Source organism: Lutra lutra, chromosome 15 (assembly GCF_902655055.1).
Source record: "Lutra lutra chromosome 15, mLutLut1.2, whole genome shotgun sequence".
NCBI lineage: Eukaryota > Metazoa > Chordata > Mammalia > Carnivora > Mustelidae > Lutra > Lutra lutra.
Genome location: NC_062292.1, coordinates 21,791,006 through 21,813,399, shown reverse-complemented (window position 1 = coordinate 21,813,399; position 22,394 = coordinate 21,791,006). Strand labels below are relative to the sequence as shown.

General features: G+C 36.2%; 1 protein-coding gene across 3 annotated transcripts in view; it reads right to left on the bottom strand.

Moving 5' to 3' along the window:
* Positions 1 to 22,394, bottom strand: part of HMCN1 (hemicentin 1) — a 477,402-nt gene that overhangs the window by 103,239 nt on the left and 351,769 nt on the right. For all 3 annotated transcript variants that reach the window (XR_007123082.1, XM_047705087.1, XM_047705088.1), the window contains exons 50-57: positions 19,324 to 19,497; positions 17,687 to 17,800; positions 16,698 to 16,843; positions 12,242 to 12,392; positions 10,480 to 10,674; positions 8,631 to 8,744; positions 3,952 to 4,139; positions 1,888 to 1,984 (exon numbers count right to left, since the gene is read on the bottom strand). Coding sequence is in view for 2 of the 3 variants with exons in the window: in XM_047705087.1 (XP_047561043.1) it covers positions 1,888 to 1,984; positions 3,952 to 4,139; positions 8,631 to 8,744; positions 10,480 to 10,674; positions 12,242 to 12,392; positions 16,698 to 16,843; positions 17,687 to 17,800; positions 19,324 to 19,497 (1,179 nt within the window). In the remaining variant the exon portion in view is untranslated. The remainder of the gene's footprint in view (positions 1 to 1,887; positions 1,985 to 3,951; positions 4,140 to 8,630; positions 8,745 to 10,479; positions 10,675 to 12,241; positions 12,393 to 16,697; positions 16,844 to 17,686; positions 17,801 to 19,323; positions 19,498 to 22,394) is intronic.

The window sequence follows — 22,394 nt, the reverse complement described above, 5'->3', positions numbered from 1 at the left end:
GTGAAGACAAGAGAGCTGAAAACCCACCGGCCGGCAGACTGAAGGTCAGAGTCCAAAAGCAAGCACTGTTGTAATGGGAGATAACGAAGAGTATGATTTCAAGTGAAAACGACTGAAATTATTTCTCCCCAAAATGAATTTTCTAATATGTAAGTATGGTCCCTGACCTCATTTGGGAGTTCAAGGTATCATTAACCTGTGAATGAGGAAACTCCCTCCTGAACTCCAGTCCTTAAGGGTAAACTCAAGTGGTTCCTCCATCTACCTGGAGAGGTAGAGGTGTTTTTGCTGTATATTAGGAAAAGGGAACTGATATGAAAAAACTCCAAATATTTATTTAGCGGCCACTGTGACTGTAGATGGGTTCAGGGAAACTAAGATCTGTAAGAAATGACCATTTCCCTACAACATCTATAATAAAGTTACAGATGGGGGTGAAGATAGAGACATATAAAGATAAACTAATACAAGGCAACTTAGAGACTTCCTAAATTGGGGCTTTTGATCACATAATAGAGGAAAAATTAATCTTGGGAATCAGAAAAAATAATCAACACTTTTATTTTCAACATTTATTCTATTGCACTTTGCAGATTAGAATGTGTGCTCTCATGATCATCACACTTGTTTATTTCTTCCTGAGAATTCATAAAACACTGCTTCTGGTTTGGTCAGACTTACTCATTTAAAAAGACCTGAAGATTATTATACCATTTGAATGGTTTCCTATGAAAGGACAGGGGGAACAGGAGCAAGAAATGGGCATAAAAATGAATGATTACATGAATGAATTTTTTAATAAATGAAAGTAAAGATGGGTCTTGTTCAGGCCAATCATGATAGTGAGACATGAACTAAGGAGTACAATTAATGTAACACTCTATTATATTAAGACTGAGGTCTTAAGACAACATCAAAACCAAAACCAAAACATGAAAAAGGCAAAATCTCTTTTACTATCACATGTTACTCATTGTGCTAAGCACAGGGAATACAAAGATAAAAATGTTTCAAATGTCTGTTCCACAAACACCAAACATTGCTGGGCACCAATACTCCCTGCATATCACACCAAAAAAGGATATTATTGATGCTAAATAAGTCTTTGGAAGGGAGAAATTTTTCATGAGATGTCGTATTTCACCTATTTCCAAAATGAGCCAGAATTTTGGATGTGTATCCCACTGTAAAGGGAATCTTTTATAATGATTGTTCCCCATTTCTAATTTAATATTTTCAAAACAGACATGTGTCACAAAACTAAAACTAGTCATTTGTGGTAGACATCCAACGGCTTTTTTCCTCCCTACATTTACCTAAATAGTATCTCAAAAGCATTTTAGCAAAAAATTAGGATTCATGCAGTGTCTACCATACATCAAGAACTTAGTTTGATGAATGACTTATGTGTAGTAGTAGTTTTTAGGAATTAGTAAACTCCAAAAATGACTTTTTCTTCTCCAGGGAGTATACCTAATGGTACTAGAGGATGTAACTTGACACAGATTCTACCTTTGAGGACAGAAACTGGTTCCAATCAGGATTACTGGGTAAGTTTTTATGAGTAAAAGAACTATACTTGTTTCTAACTTTACATAAACATATAATTTGGGGGATTTAAAATTTTGATTTTTTTTTCCATTTTCAGATATGTAGCAGTAACTACTCTCTCCTGAGGAAATGAAATAATATAAAAACAGGATTCCTAGAAGATTTGTACTTTACAATCCTACTATATGATGCGAAGAAAGACTGGAGATTGAAAAAATGCAGGCTGCACACATTGTTCAAGTTAAAAGTACAAAATAAGTCTCCATAATCTAAAACACAGTTTTCCTGTTTTTTTCAAGCATGCTCTAAGAGATGTTATTGGAACTGAGCTCTTACCATGAACATTGAGGTTAAAATATTTTTTGGCACTTCCAGCTGTGTTCTCAGCAACACACACATACCTGCCGATATCTGTTATTTGAGTGTTTAGAATCTAAGGGGAAAAATGAAGAAATTCCAACTGAAATTTTTAATAAAGCAACTTTTCATAATGAGTATTACATTTCAGACTAAACAACACATATTCTTTCTGGTTGATACCAGCTGAACACAAGACAAAGAAATTTCTGTATATAATAGTGCTGATGCTAGCTTTTTTTGGTCAGGTCAAATATTTATAAAAATTTCCAATCAGAAAAGGTAATTTTAAACATATTTGTTAAATGCTGACTACAAAAATTTCCCCAATTATTCTTCCTCTTCCCTATCACACCCCTGGCAACATGACTTTGAACCTCCTTGCATTTCAGGGGGGAGTAAGATGCAGAATTCATGACGGTCTTGGGTTGGCTCTGACCAGCACAATGCCATGAAAAGTGACAGTGTGTGCCATTTCAAACCTAAGCCTGAAGAGGTCTAGTGCCTTTCCTCACTCTTTTGGAACTCAGCTGCCATTATGTGAAAAAGCCAGGACTAGCCTGTTAGAAGGTAAGAGAATCACAGGGGGTCAAAATCAGCTCAGTTTTTATGACAGAGGCCTGGATACGTGCCAAGAGCCCAGCCAAGACTAGCAGACCACTCACTCAATTCACAGCATGCAGACACACTTGAGACCAGAAGAATTAACCAGCCAGCTAGAAGACTTATGAACTAAATAAATGCTTATTGTTTTAGGTTATTGTCTTGGAGTACTTTATGCAGCAATAATTAGCTAATAATAGCATTTATATTTATTTTATTAGGCAGAAATTTCTATCCATCTATATATCTTTTGGCCTAAGACACAGAAACATTTAAATATTTTGATAGAGGTTGTATGACATCAAATAGATACAATCACAATGTTTAGAAGATACTTTGAGAATTCAAGGTTATTTATAGGCGCTAAAGCTGGTTCTTGTGTGTGTGTGTGTGTGTGTATGTGTGTGTGTGTGTGTGTATGACTGTGTCTGTGTCTGTGTTTTTTAAAGACAGGAACATATCATAAGGCATGTCCTGTGTTGGATACATCTGTTATGCTTAGATTTTTGGGTTCACAGAATATCACTTATGTGGTCAAAAAATAAGCTATTAAATTGTGTCCTAACAAAAGAGTTGGTGTTATTTCTATAAATAAATGTCTTTCTACAAATTTATTCTATAAATAAATATCTTCTCTTAAGACATTTAAGAAAAAAAATAGAGACATGGTCATTAGTGAACAACAATTCAGGATATTTATGTGGTTTCCATTATTTATTATCAATTCTTTAGTAATACAGGGGAAGTTTTAATCTGCAGTGAACCCAATGCCACCTAGGATTTTACCATCAGAACTATGCAATGGAAAGGATTATACTAATTATAATGTCCTTCTATCACAAAGGACATCTTGTAGCAAATTTAGTGTGCATGTGTTGAATGTACAATTTTTATAAGAATTCCCACAGAAATGTTAGCCGTGGTCACCTCTGAAAGACAAATGCCCTATGATTTCACTCATATGTGGAATTTAAGAAACAATACAAATCATCATAGGGGAAATAAGACAGAGGCAAACCAAGAAACGGACTCTTAACTATAGAGAATAAACTGATGGTTACCAGAAGGAGGGGTGGTGGGGGGATGGGTGAAACTGATGATGGGGATTAAGGCTTGCACTTGTGATGAGCATTGGCTGATGTATGGAAGTGTTGAATCACTCTATTGCACACCCCAAACTAATATAACACTGTCTGTCAACTACCTGGAATTTAAATAAAAACTTTAAAAAAAAAAAAAGTGGTCACCTCTGGTGGGGGAATAAAATAAAGAATTTTATATTCTTTTTATATTAATAAAATAAAGAATTTTATATTCTTCTTCTTAGTTATTTTTACAAATATAATATTTATAAACCAATAAAATTACTTTTAAAAGTAAAAACGACTTAGGAAATACAAAGTCAAATAGCTATTTTAAAATAAGATATTTTACTTTTACCTGCAGAATTCTTCCATTAGATAGAAACTTATGATGCCCATCTTCTTGCAAAGGTTGCCCATCCTTTTGCCAGGAACTCCTTGGCACCGGGTTGCCACTGGATAAACACTCCATCAGTGTGCTCTTATTCACCAGCACGGTGACTTCTTCGGGGAGATCACTATTTGCTCCCTTAATAACTGGAGGCACTAATAGATGATTGCAACAAAGAGATAATGACAGGAAATAAGGTCTTTTCTCAATTATTCTACTTTTCTAACAGCTTTAAAAAGCATGGGATGATAATAGAAGAGCAAAGATGAAGACGAAACCAAGATTGTTGAATCACATTTTACACTAATAAATTGGGGTGGTAATAAAAATTGTGTGAATTTGGGTTTACCTAGCCTGGACTAACCCCTTCCACAGTTTTCATTCCCATTTAGCTCAATCCCTAACCCTTCCCAATTTATCTGACCTTGCTTTTTCAGCTCCTTGAATTATGCCTTCTGGGTTTTCAAGCATATGTGTAAGTAGCATTTGCATGAATGAATATTTAAGTCTATTTGGTCATCTAGACAAGCCAGATAAATCCCATCTTTAGAGTATATTTGGAATGTACAGATTTGGTCTCATTTGCAAGGGAATTGTCTGGGCTACTTAAATGTGTTTCCCTAGCCCCAGTATCAGTGGTATCAGCATCACCTGGGAGCTTGTATAGAGGTGCAAATTTTGGGGCCCACTCAGATCTCCTCAATGGGCATCTTTAGAGGGCCCAAGAAATTTGTGTTTGAACAGGAGATCCTTATGAATCCCCATGTTTGAGGAGTCACATTCTAGATTTTTCTACGTATATTCATTTTCATTTAAAACGGTACCATAGAATCCAGGTACATATCTATCTTATGTTAGACTAGTCAGTTATGAAAAATCACACGTTACCCATAAAATTTTAAAAAATGGAAATTTTACAAACTAGAAACATATGTGTTGGCTGCTGTTATCAATGTAGAAATTCATTTTCAAAGTGAATAATTATTTTATTTGGAAAGCTTAGCTATTCTGTTTTACTCTCTTAAAATGTACCATATCTTTAGCAATCAGCAAAGACTATATATTAATGTACATGCAGTCCTGTGGTATTTGGGTCTTTCGAAAACTAAACTGGAAGTTTGTAAAGAAAATAATCAAGGCTACAAGGTACATAATAGAATTTCAATGTTATTTTAGATACAAATTTTCATAGTCAGGGTCACATGATTTTTACTATACTCTAGGTAACATAAAATATAACTTGAGGGACGCCTGGGTGGCTCAGTTGGTTGAGCAGCTGCCTTTGGCTCAGGTCATGATCCCAGCGTCCTGGGATCGAGTCCCACATCGGGCTCCTTGCTTGGCGGGGAGCCTGCTTCTCCCTCTGCCTCTGCCTGCCATTCTGTCTGCCTGTGCTCGCTCGCTCTCCTCTCTCTCTGACAAATAAATTAAAAAAATATATATATAACTTGAACTGCAGATTAGTAGATAATAATCTTGAACTTCAGATTAAATGAGCCTATCACTAACCTCAATACCATGTAATCTCATCAAATGAAATGTTGGAACATAAAGATTCAATGTTTTGCTCAACTTCTGCCTGGAACTGAACCATTAGGCGGAAACAGGAGGTGGTCTACAGGTCCAAGCTTTGACCTGTATAGGCCTCCACCAAAGCTCTTTGGTCTGACCTGCCCTCCAGCTGCCATGCTCCATCAGCTGGCTTACACACTCAGAATTATTCTCAGTAGAAAATGGTGGGGTAGCATGTAGGAGGTGAGCACCAAACACTGTGAAACATACCTAATGTAGACAGATTTTTGGGCCCAGTTCATTTTTCTTGTTTTGTTCCACCTCTCTAAACTCATCTCTAACACGTTTCCCAACTTGCTCTTAATTAAAATGGCCTGAAGGGATGAACATCTACCTTTAGCTACCCAATCCCTAAGTCCCATTTCAATTTCATTGATTCCCAGTCCCTCTCAAACCGTATAATCTTGCTTCTTTATCAGATCCTTCTACTCTGGTCTAAACTAAACTCTTTCCAAACTTAAGTCAAATTAAGTCAGGTGGTCTAGGATAGTTCACTGTTCTTGGTGATGTCAGCACTGTTAATTAGTTAATCATCTTTTCCTTTTTTCTTCCCCTTATCATTATCTTATAGACTTTAAAATCTATGTTGATGCCCCATCCCACTCTGATTAGTTTCATCTCTACTCCATGTCAGTCAGCCCTACACAGCCATACCTTGGACCATTCAATATGAACACCTCTTTCTTTTGCAAGTTATAAGCTCCCTGAAGAAGAACTCATGTCTACTGTAGTCAATGCTGTATCCTCAGTGCCTAGCACAGGTTCCTGGTCCATAGTTTAGTAATCAATAGATAATTGTCAAATATATGATTTTTGAGCTCTAGTGGTTTCTTTCTTCTACCTCTTTTCAGGTTTCCTTCATAAGCTGCTCTTTGTTTGCACTGACAGTTCTACCCCTTCTACTCCTTCCCCACTTACAATCAGCCCATCGGCCTCCTTCCATCACTTTTCCTCTCGCCCTGCCCAGACCTCACAGGGGTCATTTCAGTGACTCTCTGTCTTGCTGCACATTCTATGGTCTTTCACCGTCCAGCACTTCCACAGTATATACTTGGTTACCTTGTGGCACAACCCCGCCCCACCCAGATGGAGCACACTATTTTTTCTTCCTCTGCCCCTCCTGGTTACTAGGAATGCTGTAGAAGGAAGGGTGGCTTCAGGAAGGAAAAACTGAGCCAAATGGCTCCAACTTCAACAGCTGACTGTCTGTCACATCCTCCATGATGGTGATCACTAAACTTTTCTGTTTTTCACAGGCCCAACCACCCCACAACTGTTTGTCTTGCTCGCATACTAAATGAAAAGGACTAGATACATTTGATATGTATTTCCACATTTCCCTCCTAAACATTTTGATGAATGGCAATTCATTTCCATGAAAGGCTAATTAACCCCTCTTGGTTCTTTTATTGCATTTTTCACCTGTTCTAAGACCTGGATCCATGAATTCTTGTATCTCTCCCATTCTCCCCACCCCCCACTTGAAAATTCAATTTGTCCCTTTCTATTGGATCATTTTCTTTGGTCTGTAAGCAAGCTCAAATCTTTCTTAAATATGTTTCCTCAAACAAGCTGTCTATCCTAAAACTCTACTCCATCTCTTCTGTCCTCTGCAAAATATCTTAAGAGTACTTTATGTGTGTTTCCTTTTCTTTCTGATTAGTTGCTCCAGATTTATCCTTTTGTCCTGTGGCTTTGAACCACACCAGAGTATCTAAATTGATCTTTTGGATTTTATCAATGATTTCTCAGTTTTTAAGCCAAATGGACATTTTCAGTTTTTATTTTCTTAAATTTGCTTTAGCATCCAATACTAGATCCACCTCTTGATAGCTTTTTCCATGCTTTGGATTCTTTGACATGGAATAGTACGTAGTTTACTGCTTTTCATGAACTTCTCGGATTGTTTCTCTTCTAACTCTGTTCTCCTTTTCCTTTCTCCTACTTGTTAATGATCCCTCCATGAACTTGTTAATCTTCTATTTTATCTATAATCCTTGCTGTTGGAAATCTCATGCCATTGAATATTGGTGGATAACTCTCAAATCTACATTCTTAATTCAGCCTCTTTCCTGTGTTTAAGTTCCTGATTTTCAATGGCCCCTTCAATATCATCCCTAAGTATCTTGTAATATGCTGAATTCAACATGTCCAGAATAAAATTGACTTCTTTTTCCCCAAATAATGTTTTCCTAGGTCTTCTATTTTTTTTTATTCTTGCCACCATTTTCTTAATCACTCAGAATAAAAATCTCAGTGTCATCTAATGCTCTGAGATAACTGCCTAATATTTCTGTATTACTTTATAACTTCCTCTGGAAACTCTTTCATGCTGATTGGTTCCTATATATTCCCAGTGCTACTTCTCTAGATCAATCTCTTCTAATGGAGGCAACTGTTTGTTTCAGCTTCCAGCAACATCACCTCTCTTTCCCCTTAAAGTTATAATACTTCTTCCACTCTCAGTTCACATATTCAGAAAACAACGTGGTCTAAGCCTAGGCACAGAAACTAGGCCTTAAAACAGGCCATTTAGCTTCTATAATTGGTTCAGGGATAGAACTGTGGTTCATGCTTGGCCAATTAAAGCCATGAAAATCCAATCTAGGACTTCAGTTGTAAATACTAAGAAAAGCTTTCATTTGGATATGAAATTAGAAGGATGTAAGACAAAAGCCACTGTGGACCAACTTGTCATTCTAGGGGATCCCCCACCTAAGACTGATGCTAATAATAGAGAAGAAACCAAGAGAAAGATAAAGGTTAAGTCTGCTTGGCCTCTTTGAGCCACAGAAGTCACGTATGACTGTAACCAGCTTACCCTGGGACTCTAGGTTCATGAGTCAATGGATTCTTTTTTTTTTTTTTAGTTTAAGCCAGTTTGTTATCTGATATTTCAAAGTCCTATCTAATGTGTTCTCAATTTGCATAAGATGATTAATTCCTCAATTGAGCTATCACTTTCTGATTTTCTTTATACCTTAAAAGTGCTTAATGCAATATCTTGCAAACATGAGTTCCTCAAAAAAATTTTTTGAGTGAAAGAATGCATGACAAAGAAAAGAAAAACTCACAGAGTACACGAACGTCGTACTGAAGGGAATCTTCTCCAGCTTCGTTCACAGCCACACACATATATCGACCCGCATCTTCTACTTTGGCACGGGGAATCTGCAACACTCGCCCTCCTGAAAACATATCCCCATATGTTTACTTCTCTAAATCCTACTGGTCATAAATAGAGATGAATTTTTCAGGTCTAATGACTTCCTTACATTTTCTTTCAGGGTTCTTATTTCATCTAATGGTTCAGTTTTAACCCCACATACCATTGTATAACAAACACCGCATTATTGAAAAGTGATCCAATATATGAATCAGATCTCCTGAGAGATAAATAGCTTGTGTAGATTTTTTGCAAGAGGGTAATATTGCTCCATGCCCCTCATCATATTCCATGGGGGATTGTTACTATGTAGTGACTTCTTGAGTTTACAGTTTTGAATAAATGTAAAAGAAGTTTACAATGCTTGATGCAGGTATAGGTTTGAGAAAGCAGTAGCCAGGGATGCAAAAGGTATAAAATATATTATTATACATACAATTTTAAAAGGATAACTCTGAATATTTTTAAAACTTTTCACATTGATATAATTTCGAATTCAAAGAAAAGTTTTAATAACTGTATAAAAATTTTTCACCTGTTTATCCATTATTTATACTTCACTCCACTTGTTTTATCTCTTATATATGTTCCCTTGTTTTATCTTATATATATTTACATATTTATTTGTATCTAAAAATTTTTTCTGAACTGTTTAAGAGTAAGTTGGAAACACGGTGCCCCTTTACCCCTAAATATTCATAAATCTGTATTTCATAAGGAAAAGAATAATCCCTTACATAACTATAGTATAGTGATCAAAATCGGGAAATTTTAAATCAACACAAAACTACTAATGAATTCATAATCCATATTCAAATTTCATTATTATTAGAATCTTCTGTAAATATTTTCCCCCAAGCCTAGATCCAATTTTGGATCACAAATCACAACACTTAGCTGTCATGTGTATTTAGTCACTTTAAAAAAATTTTTTTTCAAGATATCTTGTATTTAGTTGATATCAAATATACACATCATGAAATATGCTGACCTTAGGTGTACAACTTGGTAAATTTTGACAAGTTTATTTGATATTTGTTAAAATTAAATAGAAGCCTTGAAAAGATTATGATTCTACAATAATTTAATCATCCTTTTCTACCAATAAACCATGTGACAACTAAAATATTTGAAACTAATAATCATAACTATTGATTTATGATAAATGTATTTAATAAAGTGAATAGTAACTTTTTGCAAATATATTTTAGAATCTATCAATAATGTGTAGACACCAAATCATCACACTATTAGAGAAATGGAGCTTCATGGAAGCCAAAGGAGTTTTTCTTTTTTTTTTTTTAAGATTTTATTTATCCATTTGAGTGAGAGAGAGAGAGAAAGAGTGAGAGAGAGCAAGAGAAGGGAGAGGGTCAAAGGGAGAAGCAGACTCCCCGTTGAGCAGGGAGCCCAATGCGGGACTCGATCCTGGGACTCTGGGATCATGACCTGAGCTGAAGGCAGTCACTCAACCAACAGAGCCACCCTGGTGCCCAGCTAAAGGACTTCTTAAGTTGATAGAACGATCCTGTAGTGGAACTGAAAAATACCTGAATAGCTGAAAATGTATTCCAGCTATTGTCAAATTAGCCTAGACTGTTCGGGCTCAAAGCTACACAGAAACCACTGACAATATGGCAGGCTGTGTCAGTTACATTACATGGCCAGAAAGCTGATCAATTCAACTGGTCTAATAAATGAGGAGAAACACATTTGGCAGAGACTCAGATTTTCACCCTGTTCATAGCGATCTTCACCTGGTAGAATCAACACTCTATCATTCGAGGTCAGAGGACGGCCATCTTTGTACCATGTCAGTGTAGGAGGAGGAGCAGCATTTGTTTCACAGTAAAGAGAAATTGGATTGTTGATGATTACATCCTTGGCTTCACCACTTCTGCCGGTATCCAGCATGTTTCCTATTTCCCAGAGTTTCTGAAAACTTGGAGGAACTATGGAGGAAAAATATGACATTTTAGACACATGTGAATGTTAGGGTTAATTAAACAAAGATCTTGACTATATTTTCACAAAAATCATCAGTAAATCATTAGTAAATGTAATAAATCAATGTGAAAATATTTTCAAGTACTTATACACCTCCCAACTCTAGCCCTGAGCCAAAAAAGGTAGTAGACAGAAGTCAGCACTGGTTTTCATGTGGAAGAACAAGAAATATGGGGGGTCAAAATGCCATCTTCCTGCTTTGCACTCCCTGGTCCCTAGCACTTAGAAGACGAAGAAGTCTGTTCTCAGGGATGATCCTACTCTAATATGCATGGATCAAGGGATGAACAAAGGCTCAACAGAGAGCATCAGCCAATCATCTGTCTTGAGCCTCTAAGAAGGCTAAAGAAGTTATGCAATCAAGATTAATAACTCCATTTGCAAAAACAATAGGACATTCTCAAACATTTCTGAGGGACAAGCATGAACTTTCTAGAAGGCAATTATCCTGCACATCAAAATCTTTAAAAAAGTACCTAACACTTGACCTAAAATTTCCATTATTAGCAACTTAGGAAAAACCACAGATGTGCAAAAGTTTTATGTATAAAGATGTTCAGTGAAGCATTACACGAGTAGGGAAAACTTGGAAACAACCTAGACATTCCACAATAGGAGTGTTGTTAAATATATATTTTAATACTCAACTGATAAAGTTGTACTTACAGCTATTAAAAAGCCGTACTTACAAGCTGTACTCACAGCTATTAAAAAGAATGTTTTACATAAGAGACCCTTAATCTCACAAAATAAACTGAGGGTTGCTAGGGCGAGAGGGATTTGGAGAGGGTGGTGGGGTTATGGACGTTGGGGAGGGTATGTGCTATGGTGAGTGCTGTGAAATGGGTAAGCCTGACGATTCACAGACCTGTACCCCGGGGCAAACAATACATTATATGTTAATAAAATAATTAATTAAAAAATGTTTTAAAAAGCATATATAAAAACACAAAAGTAACAGTATTAACAACATTGATACCAGGTACCACTTCTTAAATATTTTGCTACAAGTTTTACATACTTCATGTTATTTAGTACTCACCACATTTTACAAGGCATTAATTTTAAAAGCAAGGAAACCAAGGCTTAGAATACTTCGGTAACTTGCCCAACTCAAAAACTCTGTAGGAGCTACATCATCATTTAATTTCAAGTCTGATCTCTTCAAATCCTATATTTTACTATGCTTTCTTGACTTCCAGGTAAACACTATCAAAAATACCTTCATGATAAAATGTTAGGGGAAAGCTAATGTAATAGAAAAGTCTGTATCATGTGATCTCAACTTGCAAATGAAGTATACTTCACAAAAATATATCAGAAGGAAATGAAGTAACCCTGAATGATAGATTATTTTCTTCTTTGTCAATTTCTTAAACCCAAGTTTTCAATAATGAATTTTTACTATTGGTAGCAGAAAAAAATATATTTAAAATAAACCAAGTCAAATCTCTTCTTCATTGTTTTGAAAGATCATATAAGCTGAATTACATGCAAGAAGCATATTATTACCTTGTATATTCACATCAAAATCCAACTCATCTTCACCTGCAATATTAGATGCTACACAAGTATACCGTCCAGTATCTGATATCTGAGCCTCCTTTATTTGAAGTGTGTGGCCACTTGCAGCAATATTGACATGATCGTCTGATTTAAGGGGCTGTGATTTAATGAAATAACGTTACCTTGAAATGCACTAATAAATCATCTAAAACATCATACAGTTTGTACTTTTTAGGATTTTTAATAAATAAAAATAAAATTATATTTGAAATACTCAAGACAACAGTAATTGAATTAATTTAGTTTGATTAAACTTTTCTGAGTAATCACATTTTTATTTATTGAAAATACTGCTCATATACTTTACATCTGTGCTGGGTATGTCTGGGTGGTACATTTATATACCAAATATATAAATGCATATTCTATGATTAAAAAACATTCTTAGGTATCATATCTATTTATCTATGTTGGAAAAAAATATTTTCAGCTGATCCTATAGTGTACTATAATTCTGTAGAAAATACTGGAGTTTTTAAATGAAAGATTGAGGGTACTAACCATCTGATTTGATCTAAATATCACTATTGGTCATTCAGAAACATCATTATTTCATAAGTGGAAAATTTTAACCTAGAGATATTTATATTACAATGTTTGCTTTAAAGTATTACTATATTTAATGGTACATTAACTTACAGATATTTGTATTATGATATTTTATTAATATCATCACTTACACTTAATAGGACATTTCTCATAAACACTGCCATTTACACTAAGTTCCCTCTTATTCCTTGAAGATAGTAGCTCCTGGCTTACTGTCATTCCTTCTACTGATACTTTTCTCATAATTCTTGGTGATTTCAACACCCACATAGACAGTTACCCAATGCTTTGTGTTCTCAGCTCCTTGACCTCCTCTCCTCTTTTTTGTCCCCAATCCTCTGTCAGCCACTCAATCATTCATCCTTGGCTTTAGAATTACCAAGAGCCACATCTCTTTATAATCTCACTTTCAAGTTCTCATTCTCTGACCACCACTTCCTCATTCTCTAACTCACTTCCTCTAGCAACCCAAATCCAGTAATTTTCTGGTGTCATGGGAGGACTCATAATCCACAGACCTTACAATCTGTTCGCTGCCACTCACTCTCCTCCTGACCAAAGACAATTGTTCCTTGCATAAACCCTCAACTCCTTTTGCCCTCTTTCCCTTTACTTTATTCTCCTGGCAAAACTCTAGCCCTGGTTAATGCCAGTCTGTCCATTTTGAGCATTTTCTGGTCTATTCAAGGCTATCCTTCCAGCAACTATGCCCTCTTACACCTGTATTATTGGCAGTTGATTTCTTTCTGCTGGATGATTTCAATCTGCATACAATATACCGCAATTTTTCCCATAAAAAATAAAAACTGTTTACAATGGAGCCTACCTCCACATTTTTCTCCTATCCTTTATAGCCCATGGCTTTAAAATGCTACACTGGCTGTTTCTTTTGATCTTTCCTTGAATCTATTCTAATCAGAATTTTACCATCTCTACTTAACCAAATTCCATTGTCAAAGACCCTAACAACATCCATGTTTCTATACTCACTGGTCAATTCTGTTTTTATTTTACTTGATCAGTGGCATTAAACACAGTTTCACTTGTCTTCATTTCGAAAAACTTTTTTTCCCTATCTTTTGGGACACTTGACTCTCTGCCCCACAACCTCTAAATGTAGGAGTCCCTGAGGACTTAATCTTCAGAACTCTTATCTATCTAAACTCACTCTCCTGTTGCTCTCAGGCAAAATCTTGCACTCATCTTTGTCTCACAGTTTTCCCTCACATCCTGTTAACACCTTTGTCCAAGCAACTACCATCTTTCTTCTGGACCACTGAAATAATTCATATCTGGATCCTCTCTATCTTCTCTCAATACAGAAGCCAATGGAATCCTTTTAAAACCTTAAGTCAGATCCTATCACTCTTGTGTTAAAAAATTTCCTGTAGCTTCCTATCAGAATACAGGCCAACTGGTCTACAAGGCAGTGTGATCTGCCTCCCCATTAATCTTTTGTTCACAACTTCTGTGTTCCCATGGATCATTGCACTCCAGCCAAAGTGCCTCAGGGCCTTTGTCCCTGCTATCTCTCTACTTTGGAATATGTTCCCCTCAGGTATTCTGTGTCTGCTTTCTTTGTTTTCTTTGAGTTTCTGCTCAAATATCCCCTTATCAGTGAGACCTTCCCTACATAAATAAAAGATCATACTCCCATGCTTGTTACTCCTCTTCCCAACTGAATTTTCTCTATAACATTTACCCCATCTGGCACATTATATGTTGCACTGGTTTAGTTTTTTTCTCCCCAAACTTTATATGAGGAGAGATATTTGTCTGTTTCCTTCATAGCTGTATTCCCCTGCACCTAAAATAGTGTCCAGAAAATAGTATGTGCTTAGTGAATAACTTGGTAATGAATAAATCATTATTAACATTGTATCATTTAAGATAAAAATAATATAATTTAAATTTTCTATGGTAAAAGAAAAACTTCAGGACATGAATAAACAAAACTCAAAGATTCCATTAAAACTTTTTGTGGGTAACAAGGCCAATATGTTTGGTGGGTTCTTCTCAAAAAACACCATTTCACTGAAGTAGTGCTGCTTATCTGAAGAATGAAATAACAAAAAAAAGGATATGGAAAATAAACAAAAACTAGGTTTTGTTTGGGTACTCATTTTAGAGAACCAATCCTAAACCCTGAAAAATTTAACAGTTTAACTAAAGCATCATAATTGGATTGATTTCAAAGTCTGGATTTGAAACTAATTTAACCACTCATTATGATATTAAAAAAAACAAAACTGTCTCATTCCTAACACAATTCTATCTTTAGCCAATTTTTATGTATGTGGGTGTTTGTGTGTATGTGTGTCTATGTGTAGTAACTAAGAAGAATAAAATAGGATCTAGGTAAAATTAAAAATAAAATAAAAAGATTTCAGAAGAGAATGGAATTAGTTGTTTCCAAGCAAACCATATAGAATTGATACTGTACAGTGAAGTGTACTTATAGTCAGAAAAGAAACTGTAAACAGAACATGGTGGGAGTTCCATATTTTTCCTTCTGCAATGGCTTCCAGATGAAACTTGCTTACTTTATAAGAGATGATTATTTTTTTCTAGCTGCCAGTGTTGGAAAATCTCTGTGATCTGAAAAAATAAAGCTATATTTTTCTGTATCTTAATCATAACTCTGACCTGAACTTCTACAGCTGGAATTTAACTAGCCATTTGGTTGACTATGTGTATAACAGAACAAATAGCAGCTTAGTTATGCCACATCTGTATTAAGCACAGAGTTAATAGAAGCCCCTCTCCCCCCTCCCCAAAAAAAAGAGTCTATTTTGGTGTGTTTTTACACATATCTTTAAAACATGAATGGAAGAAAATAAGTTGAGATGAGAAATAAGGATGTATGGTCTGAAATTCAGATCACGTAATTGAAGGATGTCCCTTTTATTTAAAGTTTCTTATTGCCGGGCGCCTGGGTGGCTCAGTGGGTTAAGCCGCTGCCTTCGGCTCAGGTCATGATCTCAGAGTCCTGGGATCGAGACCCGCATCGGGCTCTCTGCTCAGCGGGGAGCCTGCTTCCCTCTCTCTCTCTCTGCCTGCCTCTCCGTCTACTTGTGATATCTGTCAAATAAATAAATAAAATCTTTAAAAAAAAAAACAGTTTCTGGGGCACCTGGGTGGCTCAGTGGGTTAAAGCCGCTGCCTTCGGCTCAGGTCATGATCCCAGGGTCCTGGGATCAAGCCCCACATCAGGCTCTCTGCTCAGCAGGGAGCCTGCTTCCCTTCCTTTCTCTCTGCCTGCCTCTCTGCCTACTTGTGATCTGTCTGTCAAATAAATAAATAAAATCTTTAAAAAAAAAAAAAAAAAAACAGTTTCTTATTGCCTCCAGTTAATTGAATTGGGCACTTAATCACCACATTTAGCTATTTTTCTTCCTCTTGGAATATAAAGCATGTTACCTTTTATAAAAGAACTAAAGGTGTTTAGAGAAAATTCTAAATAAATTCAGTACCCACCTACCATTTACCATTTTAATCTAGCTTAGCACTGTTCTGTGTTTCTTCTCTACAAAGTTTGCTTACTCTATAAAGCCACAGAATGCAAAAACTCTTCCTGAATGGGAAGGTGGTTGGATTTTCATACATGATTGCTAATGTCCACAAAAATAATCCCTCAAACTTTCCAGTGATGGAATAATGCTAAGTTTGTTGAACATGGTTCAAGTTTCTTTGCAGTTTTCTATTCTAGGAGCACGGTTTTGTGCTAGTTATAAGGTGACATTGATTTCTCTGAGTTTCTTGTGTTTGTGTTTTTTTCTTCTCTTTTTTAAAATTTAATTGATCATTTTTGTTTTTCAGTAACTATTAGCAAAAGAGAAAATGTGTGACTGGCCTGTCCATCCTTGTACCAGCTGAGAGAGGCAGAAGGAATTGCATAAGCTTCACATTCCAAAGTCAGGGTATTGTTGACTTTGATCTTCACTTCTTTAGGGGAAAGACCTGGCCCCAGTAAGTCCCCTTTATTGATGATGGGTGGAACTGCATAAAAAACAAATATTTGTAGAGTTAAACACTGGTTCTTTTAAATACATGTTATATCTTAGAAATCACACTAAGGATGACTTAAGAAAACAAGGAAATAACTGAGGCGTTGGCTATGCTCCCCTTTCATGATGGACCCGAGTTAGCATCTTGTGAAATGGTAATGCTCAGATACAGAATGTGAAGGAAAACAGCTTTCTCCCTTCATCACTTTAATAATGTTGATGAGGCTATTGTCCTTCACAGAACAGCTACTTCCATTTTTCCAGGTTCCCAGAAACAGTCCAAGCATGACCTATAAAAGGCATTTGCTTAGTCATTAAAGGAACTGATTCAAAGAACAAAAGACAATCAGAAAGATGCTCTTTCTTTTTAAAAAACAAAACCAAAACCAAAATCCTGAAACATAGGTCCTGTTAATGGTCATATTCACTTTGCTTTTTATGTATAGTTCAATGTACAGTGGATTAGCTCAAAGTCACTGATGAATTCATCTTAGGCTGTTGATTAGAACATATATATTTAAGTAACAATTTTGTGCACAGAAGTATTATAACTCAGCCCAGGGTGTTCCCAGAAGGAAAAACAGAAATGTAAGGAAAGTGCCACTGACAACTTCTCCAGTAAGAGGTTAGGGAGCAGACTGAATGAATGGGCTCTTCACATCTTAGCAGTTGAAGACATGGGTACAATGCTTAGTATGACTTATGAAGCAAGCTACATAAACAATAAACTCTAATGATGAGTATAAGTAGTTATGAACCCATAATAAAAAACAAGATTGAAAAAGTTAGAAAATTTGAAGAAAATATGAAATGTAGTGTTCTTTGTGGGACTTACTGTAGACCTTTACTTCATAGTGCTTTATCATTTCCCCCGCCTCATTAGTGGCTATACAAGAGTATCTTCCAGCATTATCCTCCTGTGCATTTAGGATCTGCAGGGTCCTACCTCCTGAAAAATAACGGAACACCAAAAATCTCTGAAGTCACAGTGGCAACAGAGTATGCACAAAACGCTGTGGTTTTTAGTTCTCACTAACATATTTCTTTTTCTATGTGCTAATTCTGTAATAGATATTTGACACAAGATAAACTACAATATAGATGGGCACTGCATGGTGGACAAGGAGTCAGTAAGTCCTCGATGACCCTCTATGATAATGACTCTCATGCTCATCCTGACCCTCCCATGCCTCTGCACATACTCTGGCTAAGGTTTTTACTCCACTCTGTTCATAAATAAATCTTCCACCTTAGTCATCTTCTTCTCATCTACTTGGGCTATAAGTAGAGACCGATCTTATTAAACTCAGTTTGTATTATGGTACATTTCTCCTTAAAAATCTCCATTGGTGGACATCTAGGTTCTTTCCATAGTTTGGCTATTGTAGACATTGCTGCTATAAACATTCGGGTGCACGTGCCCCTTCGGATCACTACGTTTGTATCTTTAGGGTAAATACCCAGCAGTGCAATTGCTGGGTCATAGGGTAGTTCTATTTTCAACATTTTGAGGAACCTCCATGCTGTTTTCCAGAGTGGCTGCACCAGCTTGCATTCCCACCAACAGTGTAGGAGGGTTCTTCTCAACTGACTAAAATATAAAGTCAAAACTCTTTAGTCCAGGCATTCAAAACATGATTCCAATGTTCCTTCCTGACCTTTTCTCCAACCCACCTCCCACCCTGCCATACACACACACACAAACACACAGAAAATGTCCCCACTCAAGTGGAAGGTGGGAGTCTACATGTTATTACTTGCAACTAGATAGGCCTTTGTACATCTATGTGCCTTTCTTACTTTGTACCTTTCCCATACTAGTCATCCTGAGGGATCTGAAATCACTCATTTTCAACCAACAAAATTCTATACGTTTCTTTAAGGGCTGGTTCAAGTTCCAACTGCAACAAAGCATTTCCTGGTCACTTCAGCCCACAGTGGTCATTCCGTCTTTTGAACATTTTATAAAATTCGTCACTACCTCATTAATCAAGTGTCATGATTATTCATAATTCATGTTGTTAATTAAATTTTATACATATTATCTCCCTTCCATATAAAACTGTAAATTTCTTAAAGCTGGTGATAGTACTTTTTAATTCTTTCTATTTTCATACATTTTGCCAAATATTAAAGAGAAATAAATAAGCTCTCTCAGTCTAAATACCAATTCTCCTTATGGTTCAATTCAACAAGAAATGAATTTCTACTCTTTTTGGTATTCCACATTGTATTTTAATCAATTAACAATATTGTGGTATTTATTTACCTTTTATTTAGATACATTATTGGTCTTCCAAAAAGTAATTTTACTTTAGATTATAAGATCTATATGAATAATTAAAAAATTAAAATGCCAGTAGTATAGCATAACTAATACATAAGTGTTTTTATAAAAAGTAACCAATGATTCTTTTTCTACAATAGTAGATGGCACAAATGTACCTTGTGCATCTAAAGTAAGCTAGTTACCTGGAAGAATACGAATATTTCGGTTGGATTCTAAAGGTGTTCCATCCTTAAACCAGGTGATGGTGGCTGGAGGATATGAATAAGCTTCGCAGACCAAAGATGTGGGGCTGTTAAGGATAACGGTGACATCTTCAGGGCCACCGTCACTATCAACGCCAGCAATTGTAGGAGATACTAAAATAGATTTAAAATGTGATTAAAGAAATATGTTTAGAAGTTTCCTTATTTGTGAATTTCTAAATTTCACTATACTTATTTTTTTTAGATTTTATTTATTCATTTGTCATAGACAGAGATCACAAGTAGGCAGAGAGGCAGGCAGAGAGAGAGAGGAGGAAGCAGGCTCCCAGCTGAGCAGAGAGCCCAATGTGGGGCTCGATCCCAGGACCCTGAGATCATGACCTGAGCTGAAGGCAGAGGCTTTAACCCACTGAGCCACCCAGGCACCCCTTCACTATACTTATTTGTATAATCCTATTTCCTAACAATTCCAGAAATAATTGGTTCTTATTCTACATGAAAGGAATGAGAACATCAAAATGGAGTCATGAAGGAGAAAACACAGAAAAAAGGAATTATAATACAGCACAGTAGGGCAAAAATGAGAATTCTGGTGTAGGATACATGGAGGCATAACATTCAATCCAGTCCGAGGTGTGTGGTGAGAGGACTCTCATCAGGGAAGGCCTCCTAAAGGAAAAGATTGTAAATGAGCCTTAAAGGATTAGTGGCAGTTATTAAGTGAAAGAAAGGAAAACTTGTAGGAAGAAAGATCATATTGGGGGGGGGGCAGAATAGTATAAACAATGAGGGGCACTCAGGGTATATATTAAGGATAGATTCAAGGGGGTCAGTGTTGGACGCAAGGGTAATGGAGACAGGTCCATTTGTTCCACATAAGATAATGAGGGACCGAATTAAAAGAAAGCATAAAGAGGCAGGAGTGACTACAGAAAAATTTAGGAAGTCAATTAGTGGCACCGGATGATAGAATTTGGAGGCTAAGGAAAACCAAAGTCAAAGATGACTTCTGGTTTTCTTGCTTGGGAATGTAGGTAAACTGCAGTGAAGCAATGTAAATAGAAAATATGGAAAGATCTCATTTTGGAGGGAAGAAGTTTCATTCAGTTCTGAGTATTTTGAATTTAAAGTGCTCATGAGAATTCCAGCTAGAAATGTCCAACAAGTAATTGCATATAGAAATCCAAACTTGGGAGAAAGATCTGGGTTGAGGTATGAATTTTAAAAGAAACTGTCTATAGAAGATAATAGTTAAACCTCTGGGAATTAAGCTTATTATTTGAAGACAATATCTAGAGTAAAATGAGCAGTGAAGTAATGACAAAATGCTAAGGTACCTAATGTTTGAGGGATGGATTACAGAGAAGTCCATAAAAGAGAGAGAAAAAGAGCCACCCAAAGTGTGCAAGGATAACAAGAGAACACTGTGAAGGAAAAGAAATAATGTCTAAAACATTAAGAAAGGACTGAGAAATATTTGTTGGATCAAGCAACAGGATAATCTTTGACACAAGCACTGAAGCATGGCATGGGGAAAAGCCAATTTAGTGTGACAAGAAGGATAGACAAGGAATGGTTACAACATGAAGTCATGGAGAGAGTAGAAGGTGAAGCTGTAGGTAAGGTGGCTGGTGAGAATGACTGGCATACCATGATACAGGGTTAAGGACATAAACATGAGTAGTAGCTGTGAACAAGAAGGAAAACTCACCTTCTGGGAAAAGAAAGGGTAAAGACCCTGAGTAGACCAGAAGTTGCAAAGGCACATACTTAAACAGCCTCAACTTCATGAACTTTATGAAGATGGTGGAAGTCTTTGATTCAGATCCTTCAGTCTTCAATGAATGAGGGAGAATGACAAGAAACAGGGAAGTAACTAGGAAGTGGGGATTGGAGGGTGTTGTCAGATAGCATGACTTGGGATAGTTGGGATAAAGGAAAATGATCTCCACTGGAGAGAGCTCCAGGAAGCTAGTGTCTCTTAGGAAGAGTCAGACTGCAATTACAGCAAGAAGCTGGAGAGAATACTGAAACAGGTTTCCAGAGTATAGGACAGAGTATAGGATTTGGACATGAGTTAGTACTGGTAAGTGAATAAGTGGTGAAGAGGAGAGGAAATCCAGGGCTGAGCATTTGCTTTTCATACCCTGATGGGTGTGAGGGAACACAGGTATCTTTGTAGGCAATTGGCTCTTGAACTCCCACTCATACTTATCTAATATCTGTTATTCAATGCTCTGTCAGGTGCTGGGGCTAAATCCTTTACAAGGTAAAAGAGGTTCTGCCTTTTGGAGTTTATTTTTTATATACCATCTATATATACTATTCATTTGACACTTATACATTATCTATTATTTTGATCTAATTTTTCTTGCATATGTATCTCTTCTAGTTAATTAGATTTTAAGATACTTGAGGACGGTGTCTTATATGGCAGTTTCCTATGAATAGGACTATATTTTCCCAAAAGAATCTGGGCAATATCTACAAAAACCAATAAATAAAAATTGCAAAGCACTGCATACTCAAATGTAGGTTAGTTGATTCTAGTAGAACGAAAAGTATTTTGATATTAGTAATAAAATATAACACATTCAGGTGCAGCATTTTAAATTTCAAGACATGAGCAGAAATTAAAAATCCATTTTAATGTCATGCCTGAGATATAAGCATAACTGATGCTGTAAGAACTGAACGTACAATTATTTCATAATTCCTAATCCACAAAGACTAGAATATGGACAATTACCAATAACTGTCCCATTAAGAAAGGATAAAATACATCAGATTGAGCCCCTTGTACTGTTGACCTGTTTTTCTCTGATCAGCATACATTTACCTTTTACTATTGCGTTTTTTACATCTGTCTTATTCACAGTTGTGTCTCCAACACTAAACACAGTTCCTGGAACATAGGTGGTATTCCAAATGTAATGAATAAATTTATAAATATGTGAATTAATTAAAGAAAAACATCAAAATGTACACAAGCACTAGTCCTCCTTAAATAATGAAATTCTATGGCAGAAAAATTAAAAAGAAAAAGAAAA